Source organism: Mastigoproctus giganteus, chromosome 3 (genome assembly GCF_048544385.1).
Source record: "Mastigoproctus giganteus isolate SK-2022 chromosome 3, ASM4854438v1, whole genome shotgun sequence".
In the NCBI taxonomy this organism is placed as follows: Eukaryota; Metazoa; Arthropoda; class Arachnida; order Uropygi; family Thelyphonidae; genus Mastigoproctus; species Mastigoproctus giganteus.
This window is the reverse complement of record NC_143577.1, coordinates 120,285,682-120,305,363: the sequence shown is the minus strand read 5'-3', so window position 1 is coordinate 120,305,363 and position 19,682 is coordinate 120,285,682. Positions and strand designations below refer to the sequence as shown.

Here is a 19,682-nt window from a genome sequence, read left to right as displayed (position 1 = left end):
TTTTGGCTGATGCTGCATAAGCTCATACACTTGCTTTCTTGCATCACATGCCACTACTACTACTACTACTACTATCTCCTCATTTATCACTCATATATATATATACATATATATATATATATATATATGAGTGATAAATGTACGTAAGTCCATTTTCAGTTTTGTATGTAAGTCCAACTTCGGTTGTTGTTGTCGTTTGGTTTTTAGGGGCATTAGCAACTAAGGCCATATTGCTCCGGGGATATGCGGTGGTCATTCCCTGACCTTTCCGCATCCTCCATATTTGGTGGTCACGGGCTCGAACCCCGGTCTAATCAAGAAGCGTGTGCTATGCACTGCTGCTCTTGCCCACCTGGCTACGGAGGTGCTTTCCAACTTCGATCTTGTAGATAAAAAATACAGTACAACGCACTGAGATTATACCAACAAACTTCATCATGTACAGCATTTTACGATTTGTAACCGAGTTAAATGAGGCTGAAAAAACATACAATGAATAATAATTTAGAGTACAGAATTTATTCAAAACTAAATTAATCTAAATACGATACGTAATTTAATTTAATCTATGATGGACTCTCCAAAATAAAATACCATTCACTATTGTATATGATATATAGTAAGTGTGGGTCATTGTGAACACGTTTGTGAACTGAATTTTAATTGTATTAAATGGCTATTCTAATAAGCGAAATAGGAGAAATATTATCTACTGGCTATAAAAGTAAAGATATAGAGCACAAATTTACACTTTACTTCCTCCAATTATCAAAATTAAATGATACATTAAAATCGGAAGAATATTTCCCACAGGTTAGCGAAATAAAAATAAATTTACGCTTATGTACATATCTTTTTTTTTTTTTTTTTTTTTTTTTTTTTGATTTAGTAGTTGTTGGCGCATCAGCTTCTGTGGCCATATTGCACCTCCCAAGGTTTTTGCAGTACTTTGATCCAAGCCCGAGGCGGGAATCGAACCTGCGACCTTTGGGTTGCCGGGCAGGTACTTTACCCACTCGGCTATGTACATATCATATATATATTTATTTATACAGGGTGATTCACTACCAGTGCGACAAACTTGCAGGAGGTGTAGGGGGCACAAAGACGAATCGGAATCACATAGCATTGCAGGGTCCGAAATGCCTTCGTCATGCGGTAGAGGACGTTGAATGGGAGGTCGAGTGAACATCGATCCCGCTGGAAGTCACCATTTGCGAACCGTTTCTGTTGAAGAAACCAAGTAGCAAAAGTCCTCCGGAATGGATAATCCGCAGGCTCCAATGATTGGACACGTTGCAGATGGTATGAACTCATTTCGTTTGTTGCCAGTATCCTCCATACAGTGAATTGGGAAATACCAATCGTTGGCCTATCGCTCGAGTACTCGTACTCAGATTGCCTTCTGCAAGACGTAGGACATTCTCCTCATTGTCTGGCGTCCTTGTCATTCGCTCTTGATTCATGGTACCTCTCGTGAAACAACCAGTCTCACGTAATCTTCTGTGCACATGTGCGAAAATCGTATGATGAAGAGCATCATACGTGATTTTAATGAAAAGTGAAACGGCATCAAATTTTTGCTTCAAATTATAGAAACCTTCAACAGAGAACCACAAAATGTTAAAAGCAGCTTTGGAAAATATCATATGTGTAATTAGCATTATCAGGGCATGTGATGCAAGACACCATGGTTATATAGCATCAGCTAAAAAGAAAAAAAACCACCCTTCCCATTTCACCCATCCATTCACTCCAAATGTTTGTCTAGTTCTGCCTTGAACTTATTTAAGTTGCTGATCTCTTCTACAACAAATGGAAGTTTGTTCCAACTATCAATCACCCACTGACTAAAGGCAAATTTACACATATCTATTCTACAATTGTCTTTCCTCAATTTGAATTTATGCCCCTTCAAGTGAGTAATCTCAGCAAGAGCAAAAATCCCATTAGCACTGACCTTGCTCAATCCATACAAGAACTTATACACCTCAATTAGATCACCTTGCAAGTGCCTACACTCCAGAAGCTGCAATTTGCAGAACTCAAGTTCTGCAAATTGCAGAACTTGAGTTCTTTTCTCGTTAACACCAACCCTATGGTCCCCTCACCAATCTTGTTGCCCTTTCTGTACTTGTTCCAGAAACTCTACTACATCTTTCCTAAAATGAAGCCTCCAGACCTGAATACAGTACTCAAGGTGTGGCTTGACCATTGCCTTATACAAGGGGACAATCACCTCCTTATCCTGATGGCAAAATTTATGTATATCATTGACAAGATACCATGAGTTACTCTTGCAGCCTTTTTGCAATGCTCAGGAAACTTCATACCTGACTGCACAATTACTCCCAGGTCCTTTTCATTCTCCATTACCCTGAGTGTAGTACCGCACAGTTGATATGTTATTCTGGGGTTACTGCTACCCACATGCAATACTTTTCATTTGTCAATGTTAAACTTCAGTTGCCACCTCTCAGACCATCTTCTCAACTTTTCCAGCTCTTGTTGCAGTAGCGTACGATCATTACTGTCATTAACAACCCTGCTAACCTTTGTATCGTCTGAAATCTTAGACGTTAACCCTGATACACCTACATCGTTATCATTGATAAAAACAGAGAACAACAATGGGCCCAACACTGAACTCTGGGGGACTCCACTAATAACATCAGTCCATGAAGAGCAGTGTCCATTGATTATCACTCTCTGTCTTCTCCCACTCAACCATCCTTTTTATCCATTGTAGCAACAGTATCAAAAGCTTTCCTGAAATCCAAGTATATGATATTAAAATTACTCTTTGCATCCAATTGCTTTGTGATTACATCATAGTATCAAATCAAATTTGTCAGACAAGACTTCCCATTAACAAACCCATGCTGTCTGAACTATAACTGCAGTCTTCTCTAGATGATCCTGCATCACTTCCTTAGCCAGTGACTCTATTATTTTCCCTGGAACAGAAGTTAAACTAACATGTTTGTAATTACTCGTGTCATCTTTTGATCTCCCTTTGTGAATTGGGGACACATTTGCACATCTCCAGTACATGGGGACCTCCCCTGTTCCAAGGAAACTTTCATAATTATGGCTAAGGGCTTTCTTACTTCATTTGCTGCCTCCTTTAATATAACTGGATAGATGCCATCCACCACAGGTGCCTTCCTTATGTTTAACTTCAACAATTTCTCCTCCACTTTGCTCTCAGTTATTACAAAACTACTTTGCTCCCTGTTAAGAGTTTGATAGACTTCGGGCATTCCCTCTTGAATAATTTCACATGTGCGGATGTAGTTTATCAGCTACCTGAGAATGATCATGAATAGCCAAACCATCTATGTTAAGTGGACCAATTTGATTCATCCCTTTCCTTCTAGAATTTACATAAGCAAAGAACTCTTTGCTGTTTTTCATAGCATCCTTTGCCAAAGGTTTCTCGTAATCTGATTTTACCAGCCTAACTTCCTTTGTGACTTGATTACAGACTAGCTTATATGTGCTATATAAGCTAGTCTGTAATGTGTGTCGCTGCTATAATGTCGGCTTCTGTGTGGCCTGATAATTTATATGCATGCCATGCATTTTTCTTTTCTGCCCTGAGCCGCATTAAATTATCTGATATCCATTTAGGCCTAAATCTTGAATAGTATTTCTTAATGGTATGAAAAGCCTAGTACCCTAGGCTTTTGTACCCTAGAAGAAAGGCTTAAGTTTTGCAAATTACAGTGTCTGGAAACTAGGCACCAGCGGGGTGATCTGATAGAGGTGTACAAAGCCTTGAATGGTTTGAGCATGCTCAATGCTGATGGGATTCTTCCTCTAGCTCAGAAAAATCACCTGAGAGGGCATAAATTCAAATTGAGGAAAGACAGATGTAGGATAGATGTGCGGAAATTTGCCTTTAGCCAGCGGGTGGTTGGTGGGTGGAACAGACTTCCATCCCTTGTCGTGGAAGTTGATAGCCTAAATAAGTTTAAGGCTCAGCTGGACAGGTATTTCGAACGAACAGAGGGGTGAAGTGGAAGTGGTTATTTTTATTTATTTATGTTACTTTTTTTTTTTTTTTTTTTTTGGCTGATGCTGCATAAGCTTGCTTTCTTGCATCAAATGCCTCTACTAATGCTAATGCTAATGCTAATACCCGCCAAGATTAAGCCCCTGCATTTTTAGATTTCACCATTGATAACATCATCAGTTCATCCCACTGTATAGAATTTAAAAACTCTCTGAAAACACTGTAGTCACCTTTACGAAAGCAAAAACCCTTCCCCCTGATGGTAGTTACATCTTTAAGTAAATCCCACATCAGTACACTATGATCACTGCAACCTAGTGCTTCCTTTATTTGCAGATTCCTAATCCATGAAGAATCACTGCTGATAATCAGATCAAGAGTATTACTCTTTCTGGCATCCTCTTGAACATGTTGCTATAGAAAACAGTCATCCAACGAATCCACAAAAGTCTTACTAGTGTGCGAGTGACCAACCCACAAGTTCCAGTCAATATCTGGAAATTTAAAATTCCCCATTATAAGACATTCTGATTTACTGGTCCACTATTTTTCTGCACAACTGCTCATTACCATTGGCATAGGATGCAAGAAAGCAAGCTTATGCAGCATCAGCAAAAAAAAAAAAAACCCTCCCATTTCACTCCTCCATTCATTCCAAATGCCTGTCCAGCTCAGCCTTAAATTTATTTAGGCTGTCAACTTCCACAACAAAGCAAACCACATAAATTAAAAATTTTAATACATATGAATTTAAAATAAGAATTCTGAATTTTATTTAATTTTTAAATTTATAAACAACCTTTTTCAATATGTATTGATTAACTTTTTTGACCATGTGCAATGAAATTTTTGAGATGATAGATTGCAGCACATTTTGAAGAAAAAAAGTATATTTCATCACAAATTATGTTTGCTATTCCTGATGCTTTCTTGCATCATAATGCTAAAGACAACAAATAAAGTATCTCTTAAGGTGTGAAAAAAGTAGCACTATTTTTATAAAGGAAATAATGGAAGAATTTAATATTTCTCATAAATTTGCTTTTAATAGCAAAAAGATAAAAAAATGCAGATTACCATACCTGCAGTAGGGTCACTTCCAAGAGCTATATCCAAAGCATTTGTAATAGCCTGAAAGAGATTCATCCTAGCTGTCTCACCTGATGTGACAAAAAAAAAAAAAAAAAAACAGAAAAAAAAAAAATGGGAATGAAAAGTCATGTAACAGCAAAATAAAGCTACATCTGAAAGAACAGTTTTGTATCTATTAAGTAACTTAGGGAATATATTTACTGCTGGTTATTATCATATTCATGCAATGCTTAAGTGACTAACTTATTTATCAACAGTTGCCTCTTTTTGTGATTTCAAAGACATAAGCATGTAAGTAGCTCTGGGACAATTATTACAGCATTTTCCAAAAATCCAAATTTTCCAAAGGAGTAAAATTATACATGATCACGGGGAAAATTTGGTTGTTTTTTGATGTGAATCAAATTTGTACTATATGAATGAGAAATTCCTTGATAATCACATCCTCAGTGATGTCTCTCATTGCTTTCTTTCTTCTAATCATGAGCAACAACTAATATTATACAAAAGGTACATCACAATATGCAAGTGCTCTTTTCATTCTTTTTGTATTTTTTTTTCAGTGCAATACTCAGGAAATATCTGAAAAAAATGCTCAAATTGATGAATCTGTGATTAAGGATGTGCTTCAGGATCATCTGGACAGAAACAGAATTATACAAGAAACACAGCATAGATTTGTTACAGTGAAATCATATTTAACTAATCTCATAAGCTATTGGAACATTGTCACAAAAAATCTGGAGATGAAAAATAATTCTAATATGGTATATTCAGATTTCATTAAGGCTTATGATATTGTCTGAAGTGATATTCTCATGATTATCGTATGATGTTCTCTTTGCATATACAGGAATAATGTACATCGATGGGAAGGTTCTGTAGTGGATAAAAGTTAGTTAAAAATTTTATAATGGTAATGATAATCATTAAATATAAAAATAGTCAATTGGGAGAGCATTAGACTGAAAATCTAAAGGATCCTGGTTGGCTCCCAGGTTTCAGCAGATATATTTTGGGTTTTTATTTTAACCCAGATCTTCTGGCTGTGAAGGGCCTGTACAACAGTAGTGGTCATTTCTTGTTGTATAATAATGAGTATTTGTTTATTCATACTGACATCAATATGGTATGGATGTATAAATTTTACTTAGTAGTAAAATTTTACTTAGCAAATGATGCAAGAAAGCAAGCTTATATACCATCAGCCAAAAAAAAAAAAAAAAACACTACACACTTCAACCCCCATCCATACTCTCCAAAAAATTGTCTAGTTCTTGAATTTATTCAAACCATCCACATTCACAACAACAGATTATTATTATTAATATCCATATGATGCAAGGAAGCCTGAGGCTTATGCTGCACCAGGAAAAAAAAAAAGTTCCCGAGTAACCCTGAGAGAGAGAGAGAGAGAGAGAGAGAGAGAGAGAGTCAAAAGTAGAAGGGAATCACCAAGAAAGAGAAGAATGATGATATCCAGCTCAGGACCCTGGGTGTGCCAAGCCCATACTCACAAGATGTGAGCCCCCGAAGCCTGTTCTATCAGTCAACCACCCACTGGCTGAAGGCAAACTTCCACACATATATCCAGCAACCATCCTTGCTCAACTTAAATTTATGCCCCTTATGTATGTAGTCTCAGAAAGAGAAAGAATGCCATTTACATTCAGCTTACACAATCAATTCAGGGCCTTAAACACCTCAAACAGATCACCCCACGTGTGCCTAGTCTCTACATGCCACAATTTGCAGAACTGAAACCTTTCTAGGTAAGAGCAGCCTTTTGTTCCCTTCACCAATCTGGTTGCCCTCCTCTGCAGCTGTTCCAGCAGATCTACATCCATCCTAAAGCGAGGCCTCCAGAGCTGTATACAATGTTTAAAATGTACCCAAACCATTGCCTTGTACAAAGGGATAATCACCTCCTTATCCCTGCTAGCAAAGTTCCTGTATATCATTGACAAAACTCCACGAGCTGTCCTGGCAGCATATCTCCAATGGTCACAATCACCCCCAGATATTTTTCATTTTCCACAACCCTGAGTGTAGTACCATACTGTTGCTCTGGAATTACTGCTGTAATTGCAGTATTCTGCATTTGTCAGTGTTAAACTCCACCAGGCATTTCTCAACCCATCACTGCAATATTCCTAGATTTTGTTCCAGCAGCTTACCCTGATTATTGTTGTTAACCACCTTGCCAACCTTTGTATCATCTGCAAACTTTGACATTAGGCCTGATATACATTCATCAATATCATTAGTAAATATTGAAAACAATAGGCCCAGCACTAAACCCTGGGGACTCCACTGATAACATTATTCCATAAAGAGCAGCGCCCATTGATGGTTAAGTGGAAGAAGACTCTCTGTCTTCTTCCACTTAACCATCCCTTTACCCATAGCAGTAACTTGCCTTTAGTGCCACATTGTTCCAGTTTATACAACAGTATCAAAAGCCTTCTGAAATCCAAGTATATGATATCAAAATTATTTTTTTTTCATTTAGTTCATTGTTAAGGCACAAGAAACCAGCTATTTTGTAGCCAAACAGATAGCAAAAAGAAATGTCTGATGATATTGAAGAAGAAGAAGTTGTTCGAAATATTAATAATTTTGGGTGACTGTTTGCATTGCAAGCAAACAGATATTAGCAGGAAAGCCCAATTAATAGCATTTTTCAGGTTTATCGAAAACAACACAATTATTATGTTTTTGTTGTTGTGACGAACTCAATGAAAGAATAACCAGCCAAGATATTTTCAAAGTAATGAATAATTATTAACAAAAGTTTGGTATTTTATGGAAGAAGTGTGTTGGCATTTGTAGCGACTGTGCTCCTGGGATAACAGGAGCACTAAAAAGATTTGTAAACTTAGTAAAATGACACAATTCAAATATTATTACAACACTGTTTTAGACACAGACAAGTTCTAGTAGCAGAGACAGTCGTACCTGATTTAAAACTTGTACTTGATCAAACGGTTAAAATGGTCAATTATATCAAAACTAGACCACAAAAAATATGTAATTTTCGGAAATTATGTGAGGAACTGAAGTATGATGCATACTGAGGTTCAATGACTATCAAAAGGAAATGTACTTATGCATATGGATGAGTTGCGTGAGGAAAAGCTCATATTTTTTTTTCACTGGAGCAATCAGAATTTCATGATATTTAAGTGATGAAATCGGTGCTGTAAATTAGCTTTTCTAGCAGATTTATTCACACAGCTTAATGTGTAAAATGAATGATAAATGGCTGGAAGTCAAGAGAAGAATAAATTTTGGATGGATAGCATTCAGGAAATATAGTCACATACTGAAGAGCAATATCCCAGTTTGTCTGAAACGTAAAATAATGAATCAATGTATACTCCCCACCATGACTTATGGAAGTGAAACTTGGGCACTCACCAAAAGAATGGAAGAGAAGCTAAGAACTACACAGCGAAGAATGGAACGAATTATATTGGGAATTAGAATGTTAGATAAGAAGAGAAACACATGGATTAGGCAGCAAACTCAAGTAAAGGACATTCTTATCAAAACTAAAGAACTAAAATGGTCTTGGGCAGGACACATAGCTCGAAGACATGATGACAGATGGACTAAGAAAATAACAGAATGGTACCCAAGAGGAGCTAGAAGAAAACCTGGAAGACAAAGGCGGAGATGGATAGATGAAATTCATGAGTTTTTGAGTAGTAAATGGATGGCCAGTGCTCAAAACAGAAGGAACTGGAAAGTTGCTGGAGAGGCCTTCATCCTGCAGTGGATTGAAAATGGCTGATGATGATGATGATGATGCAAGGCCCATAGGAAAATTTACTCACTTTTATTGACAAGTTGTTCACCTTTAAAGAAAAGTTGAGTTTAAATGAATTATACTAAAATAATTAATATAATAAGCGAAACAATAGAGCTGTTAAAGACAAAAATTGGGCATTACTTCCCATCCTGAGAGACTAAAGTCGGTAGAAGAGCTGAGAGTACCCTATCCACAATAAATCCTCCTATTAAAAAACTGTGTGCTTCCATCAAACCCAACCATCTCACTGATTAAAATGTTATAATTGTATATTTGTTTGTTTTTATATTTAAATATGTTAATTTTTTACATATTTTCTTTTTAAATTTCGTGCAATTCATGTATGTTTAGTAAAGAACATTGAAAGCATTTAAAACAAATAATAAGCGTATTATTAAATATACCCAACAGAAATAACTTAGAGTTTATGAATATATATATATAATAATAATAATATAGTGTTATAAATATATATTATATGTATAATATATATGAGTATAAGTGATTGAAGTGTGCCCAACAGCGAAAAGGTTGAGAAATACTGCCATACAGTATTTGACTCATTGACAATGTGTATAGCATGTAGATTACTAAGATTGTGAAATAATGGGTCTGGAGTATTATTATTATTAGCCATATGGTGCAAGGAAGCCTGAGGCTTATGCTGCACCAGCCAAAGAAAATTTGAGTACCCTGAGAGAGAGAAAGAAGTAAGAGGGAATCACCAAAAAAAAAAAAAAAAAAAAGATGATATCCAGCGCAGGACCCTGGGTGTGCCAAGCCCATACCCACCTGTTGTGAGTATATTCTTTAATTTTTTTTTTATAAAAATTAACGAATATATTCCAGACCGTTATTTTAAAGGTACATAATAAGAAAAGTCCGATGGATAAAAAGAAAAACAACATTAACAACGTGAAAAGTTTCGCCTGATGGATCACGCATGAAATAACAGAGAAAGAAAATAATGTTAACTTGCTTGACTGTGTATTGTGTTCTCACCTTCGGAGGCGGGAACCGTATCTGGAACAAACGCAAAATGTGCGCTTGGCCTTTGAAGATAAATTTCATTTTTATTGGGAATTAATAACCGTTGACAGACTGAAGTACGTACGAATGAAATATTTTGCAACACGTGCTGCCAGCATTTCGCAGTCATTGCCGCCATGTTAACAGTTTACTATCAACAGCAGTAATTCCGCATTTGTTTAAATATTAGATATTAAATAAGCAAATAGTCACTCATAGTTGAAATCATAAGTTTACAAACATTGTATAGAAAAATTTTAATTAACAGATAAACTCGCGTTACTTGTAGCGTATATCTAAAGTATTAAGCCACTCATCTAAAGTGATAATGTTTTCCTCCTACGAGTTGGATCCACCGTAAAGATATACATAGAACAATAGTGAAGTAAGTTTGAATACGACATTTCATGTTTATAAAATAAGTAACTATCTAGTCAGATGTAATTAGAAATGATCCTTAATTTTACGGGGGTTTTTTTTAATTGTTTTGCAGTTGAAAATTTTGCCATTAATGTTGATTTTATTTTTATGATAAAGTTGCGAGAGAGGGAGGGTATTGCCTCTTTCATAACCCCTTTTAGTGTTTTCGAAGGATCGTTTCTGTAGTCATAGAAACGCACAATTGGTTGTGAGCCTCCTCCCATAGAGACATAACGCAGTGAAGTGCCCCGATGCTATGTTAATTGGTCAGTACTATTCAATCACATATAAATGGCGAATTAAAAAAAAAAAAAGTTTTAAATTTTTGAAATTTGTAAAACTAACAGATCCAAAATACAATATATCCATTGCAGTCAGAGATATCGGGGAAAGTTACAGTTTTTCCACGAACCTCTGGTTTATTTTTGTAGTAGTATCCAGCAGCTCATAAAGTGCACGACTTTTAAGAATTACATTTTTGATTAATAGTATTTTTGGTAACCTGCACTATTCAAATTTTTTTGTACAGCTGTTAGCAAGACAAAATTCTGTGGAGAACTAATTAGTACAGACAGGATGATAATGGAAGCTCCTATGTAACCCTGGCAAGAAAAGTATAAAATGCATCAGGGTTGATCTCAGTTGTGGCTAGATACTTGAAAGGCTTTTGTAGACCGTTGTGTTATCATATTGAAAAAATCCCCAAATGAATGAGTGTAAGAAATGCCATTTTATCCATTTAATGTATCTGTATTATTGGATCCAAGCAACCTCATTGTGTCTCAGAAGTTAGCATATTATAAAAAAAATTAGAAACTTTTGTCAAATAATACTCAGTAAAATGTTGGAAGACAATTCTTATCTAACTCAACATATAGGCAGGGGTGAACTGGTTGCAGTTGGCCCTCGAAGCTCACAACAGTTTTGGCCGTATCTTCTTTTTGACAACTGTAACAACAAATGCTTTAGGTCTTAGTGGTGATTGCTGCTTAGTCACTTGGGCTAGTTTTCCCCTGCATATAGGAACAGTATTTGCAATGGGTGTGCTGAACCTAACAGCAATACAAATCAATGAGACACAGGAAAAATATTGATATGTGGCCACCCATGAATAGGTTATACCCAGTGTAGTACCCATGTTTTTTCTTGAGGGGGGAGTAAAGATGGCAAAATAGGCACTTTTACTGTCTGTTTATAATATGGTCTATTTCCCTGTCAAGAAATTGTGCACCCTTCCATAGGTGCCATTTAAAGAAAATACCTTGCAGGGGAAGCATTTTCCCCTCTGCACCCCCCTAGGTATGCTACTGGTTATACTATAGAAAAATATTTTTTATTTGAAGACAAATTTATTTTATTATATATCACCCACATCTAGTGCTGAAAACTATAAATATAATTGTGCACAAAATTATGCAGTAACAGTGTTCTCATTAGAAACTTGCAATACTGTTACTTTCATTAAAGAGTTTTACTTATTAATTTTAGTTAGTTTTTTTTTTTTTTTCCCTATGACATGCTAAAATTGTCAAATGTTTCTTTCCTTTATTTTTTGACACTTAGGTTTAAAAATCACTATCACTACCCGATAATAGTAATTGCTCATAAATGTAAAGCATACAGTGATCTGAAAGCTTTATTTCTTCCACATTTTTTTTTTGAAGTATTTAAGTATTAATGTACAGTGGTAATAGATTCTTTGTTTTAGGTGGTTGAAACATGCTCTTGTAATGTGAAAGAACTTGTTGCAAGTGTATGAGCTTATGAATGTCTGTTTATTGGGAAACCACGAGAGATGTGCTATAGGACTTTACTGCATGATTTAATGAAGAAGCCTCTTACTATAATGGCAATGTGTTTTGTTTACAATGTAGGCAGCAGCAGCAGGCCATTTTTCCAGACTTAACACATGTTCATAATTGGACATTCATGTTCCCCAGATTTTTATCTTTTTGACTATTTAAAAGGAGTGCTATACATTAAAGATCTACACTTATTGCAATAATTAAGTCTGTAAAAAAAACCTTCCCATTTCACCCATCCTGTCACTCCAAATGTTTGTCTAGTTCAGCCTTAAATTTCCTCAAATTGAATCTATGCCCCTTCAAGTTCTTAATCTGAGCAAGTGGAAGTATCCCATCAGCATTGGGCCTGCTCAAACCATTCAAGGCTTTGTACTTGAATTACTATAAACATAATTATAATACAGATTGCAATACATTTTGAAAGTGTTTGCCTCTTCAAATGTAAACACATGTTTTTTGCCATTTTTTTCACTCTTTTCTTTGATATGACTTGACATAGTGTTGAACATTTTAAGTTGAAATTTCTGATTTTAATACAGATCTATACTTATTGCAGTAATTAGAAGTCTGTATTAAAATCATAAATTTCAACTTAAAATGTTCAACACTATGTCAAGTCATATCAAAGAAAAGAGTGATAAGAGTGAGAAAATGGCAAAAAAGCATGTTTACATTTGAGGAGGCAAACACTTTCAAAATATAATGCAATCTGTATTATAATTATGTTTATAGTAATTCAAGTACTAATACTAATCCAAGTAGTAATTCAAGCTCAAGGGAAAAAACTGGACAGATCTCAAGGGTAACGACCCAGGCAATGGATATAGGACTACGATTAAGGAACTTAAAGTAGCAACTTGGAACATTAGGGGAATAAATCACAAATTAGATGAATTGACCATGGAACTAGAAAATGGAAATATTGATGTAGCAGTCATTACCAAAACAAAAAAGAAGAACAAAGGATCCAAAGAAATAGGTAACTTCATAATGATATACTCCAGCGTACCAAGTGAAATGTGGTATTATGCTGTTATAATAAAGAAAGAATGGGAAAACAAAATATTAGACTACTCTTGGGTATCACCCAGAATATTGAAATTAAAATTCTATCTTATACAATAACAATCATTGGCATCTACGCACCGATAGAAAGCAACATTGATGAAACCGCAGAATTTTATGACGAATTACAACAGATCATAGACCAAACTAACAAAAACGAGTATCTCATACTAGCAGGAGATTTTAATGCAAGGGTTGGTGCTCAATCAGTAGACAAATGAATAGGATCAGAAGGCGAACCCGTAGTCAACAATAATGGAAGATGCGTGATAGACTTCAGCATTTTTAATAAACTTAAAATTACAAATACTTTTTTCAGACACAAGAATATCCATAAATTCACATGGGAAGCAAGAAACACAAAGTCTATAATAGATTATATTATTATTAATGAAAATTTAAATGACAAAATTAGAGATACTAGAGTATTCAGAGGAAGTGAAATTGACAGTGATCACTACATAGTAGAAAGCACTTTCAAAATAAAAAGAAGAAAACACCAACAAAAACTACTAAGAAATTAAAAATACATTTGTTGGAAGATGAAAGCACTAAATTCCTGTATGAAAGTTCTTTGAAAGATAAACTCAAATCAGATGAGAGTGATAATGTTGAGGAAATCTGGTCAAACATGAAAAAATCAATTCTGGGAGCTGCTGAAGAAAGTCTTGGATATAAACATATAAAAAGTAAAAACTGCCTAAGAACTTCGAATGAAGAATTGAAACAAACAATCAATGAGAAAAAAAAAACCTCTAAACTGTTCCTCCTAACTAAAGACCTACATCTACACATAAAATATAAAAAGCTTAGAGCAGAAGTCAGAAAACTAACTAGAAGAATCCGACGAGGTGACTGCGATAAATTTGTAAATCTTTAGAACGTGATATCACGGGCCCACAGAGAAGAGGTTTTAAAATTTTTAAGAAATTCCTAGACACAAATGATCAAATAAAAACCAACTCCATCTCCCAAGCAGAATGGAAGCAACACTATTCCAAACTGTGGTATAACCCAGGCACTAGGGAATTGGAAGATGAATCTGTTGTAACCAAAGATGAAGAAAATATAACAATATAACAAATATAACTAGAGTTAATATTACAAAAATCAAAAAACCGAAAAAGCCTGGGCATAGACAATTTGAATGTAGAACTATTTAAATATGGGGACACCTTACTTAAAAACGCACTACTAAAATTATTTAACATCGTATGGCATAAGCAGCAGATACCCAAAGATTGGGAAACAGGAATAGTAATCAATTTACACAAAAAAGGCTCCAGAAATAACCCTAAAAACTACAAAGGGATAACACTGCTGCAAAGCTATACTCTAATATACTAAAGAATAAACTCAATAAATACGGTGAACAATTCTTAGAAGAAGAACAATGTGGGTTCAGAAAAGTGAGAAGCACAATAGTTACCATTTTCTCACTACAACAAATTTTGGAGAAAAGAAGAGAATTCAATCTACCAACGTTTCTGCTGTTTATTGATTATGAAAAATTAGTGTGACGAATTATGAAAATTTAGTGTGAGGAAAAGAGGTGACAAGTCAGCGTTGTTATGGACCTATATGAGAGCTTGAAGGACAGGGTGGATGCCCTCAAAGGATCTAAATTTGATCATCACGCAACACAGTGGCAACCCAAGGCAGAATGCACTGGTCCCACAGGAACTAGCAGTTGTTGGTGACTCTATTGTCAGGGAAACGGGGAACATGCTATGTAAAAAAGGATAGGTGGAACAGGACCAGGGTATGTCTGCCATGGGCAAAGGTTGACGTTATAGAGCAGATATCATCTTTTAAGGGCAAAAAGGTGATATTGTTGTACACATTGGCACTAATGATATTAAGAGTAGGAGACTGGCAGAATTACTTAACAAGTACAGGTCACTGTTGAACAAAAGCCGAGAATTAGGGTTGAATTTGAAAGTGCCTGCAATTCTGCCCAGACACGACAGGAGGGAGTATATGATGAGAGCCTTGTCGATCAATTCGGCCCTGGAAAGATTGTGCAAGGCTCAAGGGGTAGAATTTTTTTCAGCCTGGACTGTACTTGTTAACAGGAGAGACTGCTTCTACAGGGATGGGATGCTCTTAAATAGAAAGGGTGCAAGAATATTTGCTGATGCTATCGAGGCAGTGTTAGGTGGATCGGAAAACTGCTAGCTTGGGGGGATACAAGGACTAATAGATTAGCAGTAGCCACTGGCAGAGGTTAAAGTAATTATTGCACTGCTTCTATTGGAATTAGCAGCAACCTGGAAAACAACAAAAAACAAGATGCGGGGTATTTCAGAGACTGCTGGGAGTCATTGAGGTGCAAGTAAACACATCAGTTGTGTTAGGGTAGCTAAGAATAGGAACAGGTGCATGTATACTTGCGTGTACACCAATGCTAGGAGTTTGGAAAATTAATTTGAGGTATTGCTCAGAACATCAAAGGCAGATATTGTTGGGATATCAGAGATGTGGTGTCACACAGATATGAGGAATGCAGAACTGGAATTTGGGGAGTACAATGTGAACGGGAAGGAGAGACAAGATAGGAAGGGTGGAGGGGTTATACTATTAGTTAAGAAACACATAAAATCCAAGGAAGTGAAGCCACTTGACATTGCTGGACAGTGCAGTGTCGAGTCAGTTTGGTGTGACATAAGCATGGGGAGATCAAAATTGAGAGTAGGAGTGTGTTTATAGGCCTAGTGAATCTGATGAGTTAACCTAATAAGGAACTGTACAGGGAAATAGAGTGGGCCAGTAAATCAAAGAGTCTTATAATGGGAGATTCTAATTTCGCAGATATTGACTGGAATTTGTGGGATGGTCACTCGTACACTAGCAAGGCTTTTATGGATTTATTGGATGATCGTTTTCTACATCAGCATGTTCGGGAGGCAACTAGACTCTTGATCTGATTATCAGTAGTGGTTCTTCATGCATTAAGAATCTGCAGATAAAGGAACCACTAGGTGGCAGTGATCACAGTGTGCTGAAGTGGGATTTACTCAAAGAGGTAACTACCATCAGGGGTAAAGGGAAGGGTTTTTGCTTTCGTAAAGGTGACTACGGTGGTCTGAGACAGTATTTAAATTCTATACGGTGGGACCAACTGATGATGTTACCAACAGCAAATTCAAAATGGGAAGCATTCAAAGAATTAATCTTGGAAGCTACTAAACTTTACATACCAACTAAGAAATATTGTTCAAGGTTTAGGCCTAAATGGATGTCAGATGAACTAATGAGACATGTGGCAGAGAAGAAAAATGCATGGGATACATATAAATTAATGGGTGACATCGAAGCCCATGATAGATATAAGCTGGTCAGTAACCAAGTCACAAAGGAGATTAGCATTAGTAGAGGCATATGATGCAAGAAAGCAAGCTTATGCAGCATCAGCCAAAAAAAACCCTTCCACTTCACCCCTCCGCTCGTTTGAAATACCTGTCCAGCTGAGCCTTAAATTTATTTAGGCTGTCAACTTCCACAACAAGGGATGGAAGTCTGTTCCACCAACCAACTACACGCTGGCTAAAGGCAAATTTCCGCACATCTATCCTACATATGTCTTTCCTCAATTTGAATTTATGCCCTCTCAGGTGATTATTCTGAGCAAGAGGCAGTATCCCATCAGCATTCAGCATGCTCAAACCATTCAAGGCTTTGTACACCTCTATAAGACCACCTCACCGGTACCTAGTCTCCAGACACTGTAATTTGCAAAATTTAAGCCTTTCTTCGTAAGAGCAACCCTTCGTTCCGTTCACTAACCTTGTTGCTCTTCTCTGTACTCGTTCCAGCAGCTCTACATCCTTCTTGAAATGAGGCCTCCAGACCTGTATACAGTACTCAAGGTGCGGCCTGACCAATGCCTTATACAAGGGAATAATCACCTCCCTATCCCTGCTAGAAAAATTCCTGTATATCATTGATGACACCATGAGCTACTCATGCAGCCCGTCTGCACTGCTCAGAGAACTTCATATCTGCCTGCACAATTACCCCCAAGCCCTTTTCATTCTCTACCACTGTCAGTGTAGTACCACAGAGTTGATACGTTGCTCCGGGGTTGCTGTTTCCCATATGTAGTACTTTACATTTGTCAATGTTAAACTTCATTTGCCACCTCTTAGCCCATCTGCTCAACCTTTCCAGATCCTGTTGCAGCAGCATAGCGTCAGTAGCAACCTTAACAACTCTGCCAACCTTTGTATCATCTGCAGACAGGCAAAGGAAGATTATGAGAAATCCTTGGCAAAGGATGCAAAGAAAAACAAACAGTTCTTTACCTATGTAAAATCTAGAAGGAAAGGGATGAATCAGATTGGTCCACTGGATATTGATGGTTCAACTGTTCATGATCCTGCTCAGGTGGCTAACAAACTAAATGAGTATTTTGCATCTACATTGACCCATGAGGAGTTGTTCAGGGAGGGGAATGCCAGAGGTGACTTAAACTCTGGCAGTGAGCTGGATGATTTTGTAATAACTGAGAGGAAAGTGGAGGAGAAATTGTTGAAGATAAACATAAAAAAGGCACCCCGGGTGGACGGGATCTATCCAGTTATATTAAAGGAGGCAGCAAAGGAAGTAAGCAAACCCTTAGCCATAATTATGGGAGCTTCTTTGGACTCAAGGGAAGTACCCATGGACTGGAGATGTGCAAATGTGACCCCAATTCACAAAAGAGGATCAAAGGGCAGCACAAGTAATTATAGACCTGTTAGTTTAACTTCTGTTCCAGGAAAATTAATGGAGGTACTAGTTAAAGAAGCACTGCAGGATCATCTAGACAAGACTTCAGTTATAGCTTGGACACAGCATGGTTTTGTTAAAGGAAAGTCTTGCATGGTCAGTTTGATTGGATACTATGATATGGTCACAAAGCAACTGGATGCAGGGAATAACTTTGATATCATATATTTGGATCTTAGAAAGGCTTTTTATACTGTTGCACATGGAAGGCTGCTGCACAAATTGGAGCAGTGTGGCATTGGAGGAAAATTGCTGTTATGGATAAAGGGATGGTTCAGTGGGAGAAGAAAGAGAGTGGTAATTAATGGAAACTGCTCATCGTGGACTAATGTTATTAGTGGAGTCCCTCAGGGTTGAGTATTGGGTCCATTGTTGTTTTCTGTATTTATAAATGATATTGATGATGGTATATCATGCTTAATGTCCAAGTTTGCAGATGATATGAAGGTTGGCAGGTTTGTTAAGGACACTAATGACAGTACGCTACTGCAACAGGATCTAGAAAAGTTGAGCAGATGGGCTGAGAGGTCGCAAATGAAGTTTAAAATTGACAAATGTAAAGTACTACATATGGGAAGCAGCAACCCCAGAGTGACGTATCAACTCTGTGGTACTACACTGACAGTGGTAGAGAACGAAAAGGACCTGGTGGTAATTGTGCAGGCAGATATGAAGTTTTCTGAGCAGTGCAGATGGTCTGCAACAGTAGCTCATAGTGTGTTGTCAATGATACAGAGGAATTTTTATATCAGGGATAAGGAGGTGATTATCCCCTTATATAAGGCAATGGTCAGGCCACACCTTGAGTACTGTATACAAGTCTGGAGGCCTCATTTTAAGAAGGTTGTAGAGCTGTTGGAAAGAGTACAGAGAAGCGCAACAAGATTAGGGAATGGAACAAAGGGTTACTCTTACGAAGAAAGGCTTAAATTTTGTAAATTACAGTGTCTGGAGACTAGGCACCTGCGAGGTGATCTGATAGAGGTGTATAAAGCCTTGAATGGTTTTAGCATGCTCAATGCTGATGAAATTCTTCCTTTTGCTCAGAATAATCATTTGAGAGGGCATAAATTCAAATTGGGGAAAGACAGATGTAGGAGAGATGTGCGGAAGTTTGCCTTTAGCCAGTGGGTGGTTGGTTGGCGGAACAGACTTCCATTCTTTGTTGTGGAAGTTTATAGCCTAAATAAATTTAAGGCTGAGCTGGACAGGTACTTTGAATGAACGGAGGGGTGAAATGGGAGCGTGTTTTTCTTTAATTTTTTTTTATGGCTGATGCTGCATAAGCTTGGTTTCTTGCATCATATGCCTCTACTAATGCTAAAAAGCATATGACATTATAAACCGGGAAAAACTTTGGTGATTCTACATGAAGAAAATATCCCAACCCAGCTCTGGAAAGCAATCCAAAGCCTATATAAAAACTCAAAAGTCTGTATAAAATATTCTAATGGCCAGCTATCAGACCCAATTAACACCAATAAAGGAGTCAAACAAGGCTGTGTACTATTACCAAATTTATTTAATATCTACATCAATAAAATTCTTAAAGAATGGAAACAAACAGTTAACAATGGAATACAGTTGAACAACAGGAATAAAATCCAAACTATATTATATGCTGGTGGTCAAGTTATGATTGCGGAATCCGAAGATGAGCTACAGGTAG

At 36.8% G+C, this 19,682-nt stretch overlaps 2 protein-coding genes across 2 annotated transcripts in view; one reads left to right on the top strand and one right to left on the bottom strand.

Annotated features, from left to right (window-relative positions):
• BckdhB (Branched chain keto acid dehydrogenase E1 subunit beta) overlaps positions 1-10,092 on the bottom strand; it is a 117,395-nt gene extending 107,303 nt beyond the window's left edge. The window contains exons 1-2 of the mRNA XM_090370082.1: positions 9,927-10,092; positions 5,101-5,178 (exon numbers count right to left, since the gene is read on the bottom strand). Coding sequence (XP_090226208.1) covers positions 5,101-5,178; positions 9,927-10,092 — 244 coding nt within the window. The remainder of the gene's footprint in view (positions 1-5,100; positions 5,179-9,926) is intronic.
• Positions 10,093-10,241: 149 nt separating this feature from the next.
• The window catches only part of Ocrl (Oculocerebrorenal syndrome of Lowe), a 529,958-nt gene continuing 520,517 nt past the window's right edge, over positions 10,242-19,682 (top strand). Inside the window, exon 1 of the mRNA XM_090369405.1 lies at positions 10,242-10,338. The gene's annotated coding sequence lies outside the window, so the exon portion shown is untranslated. The remainder of the gene's footprint in view (positions 10,339-19,682) is intronic.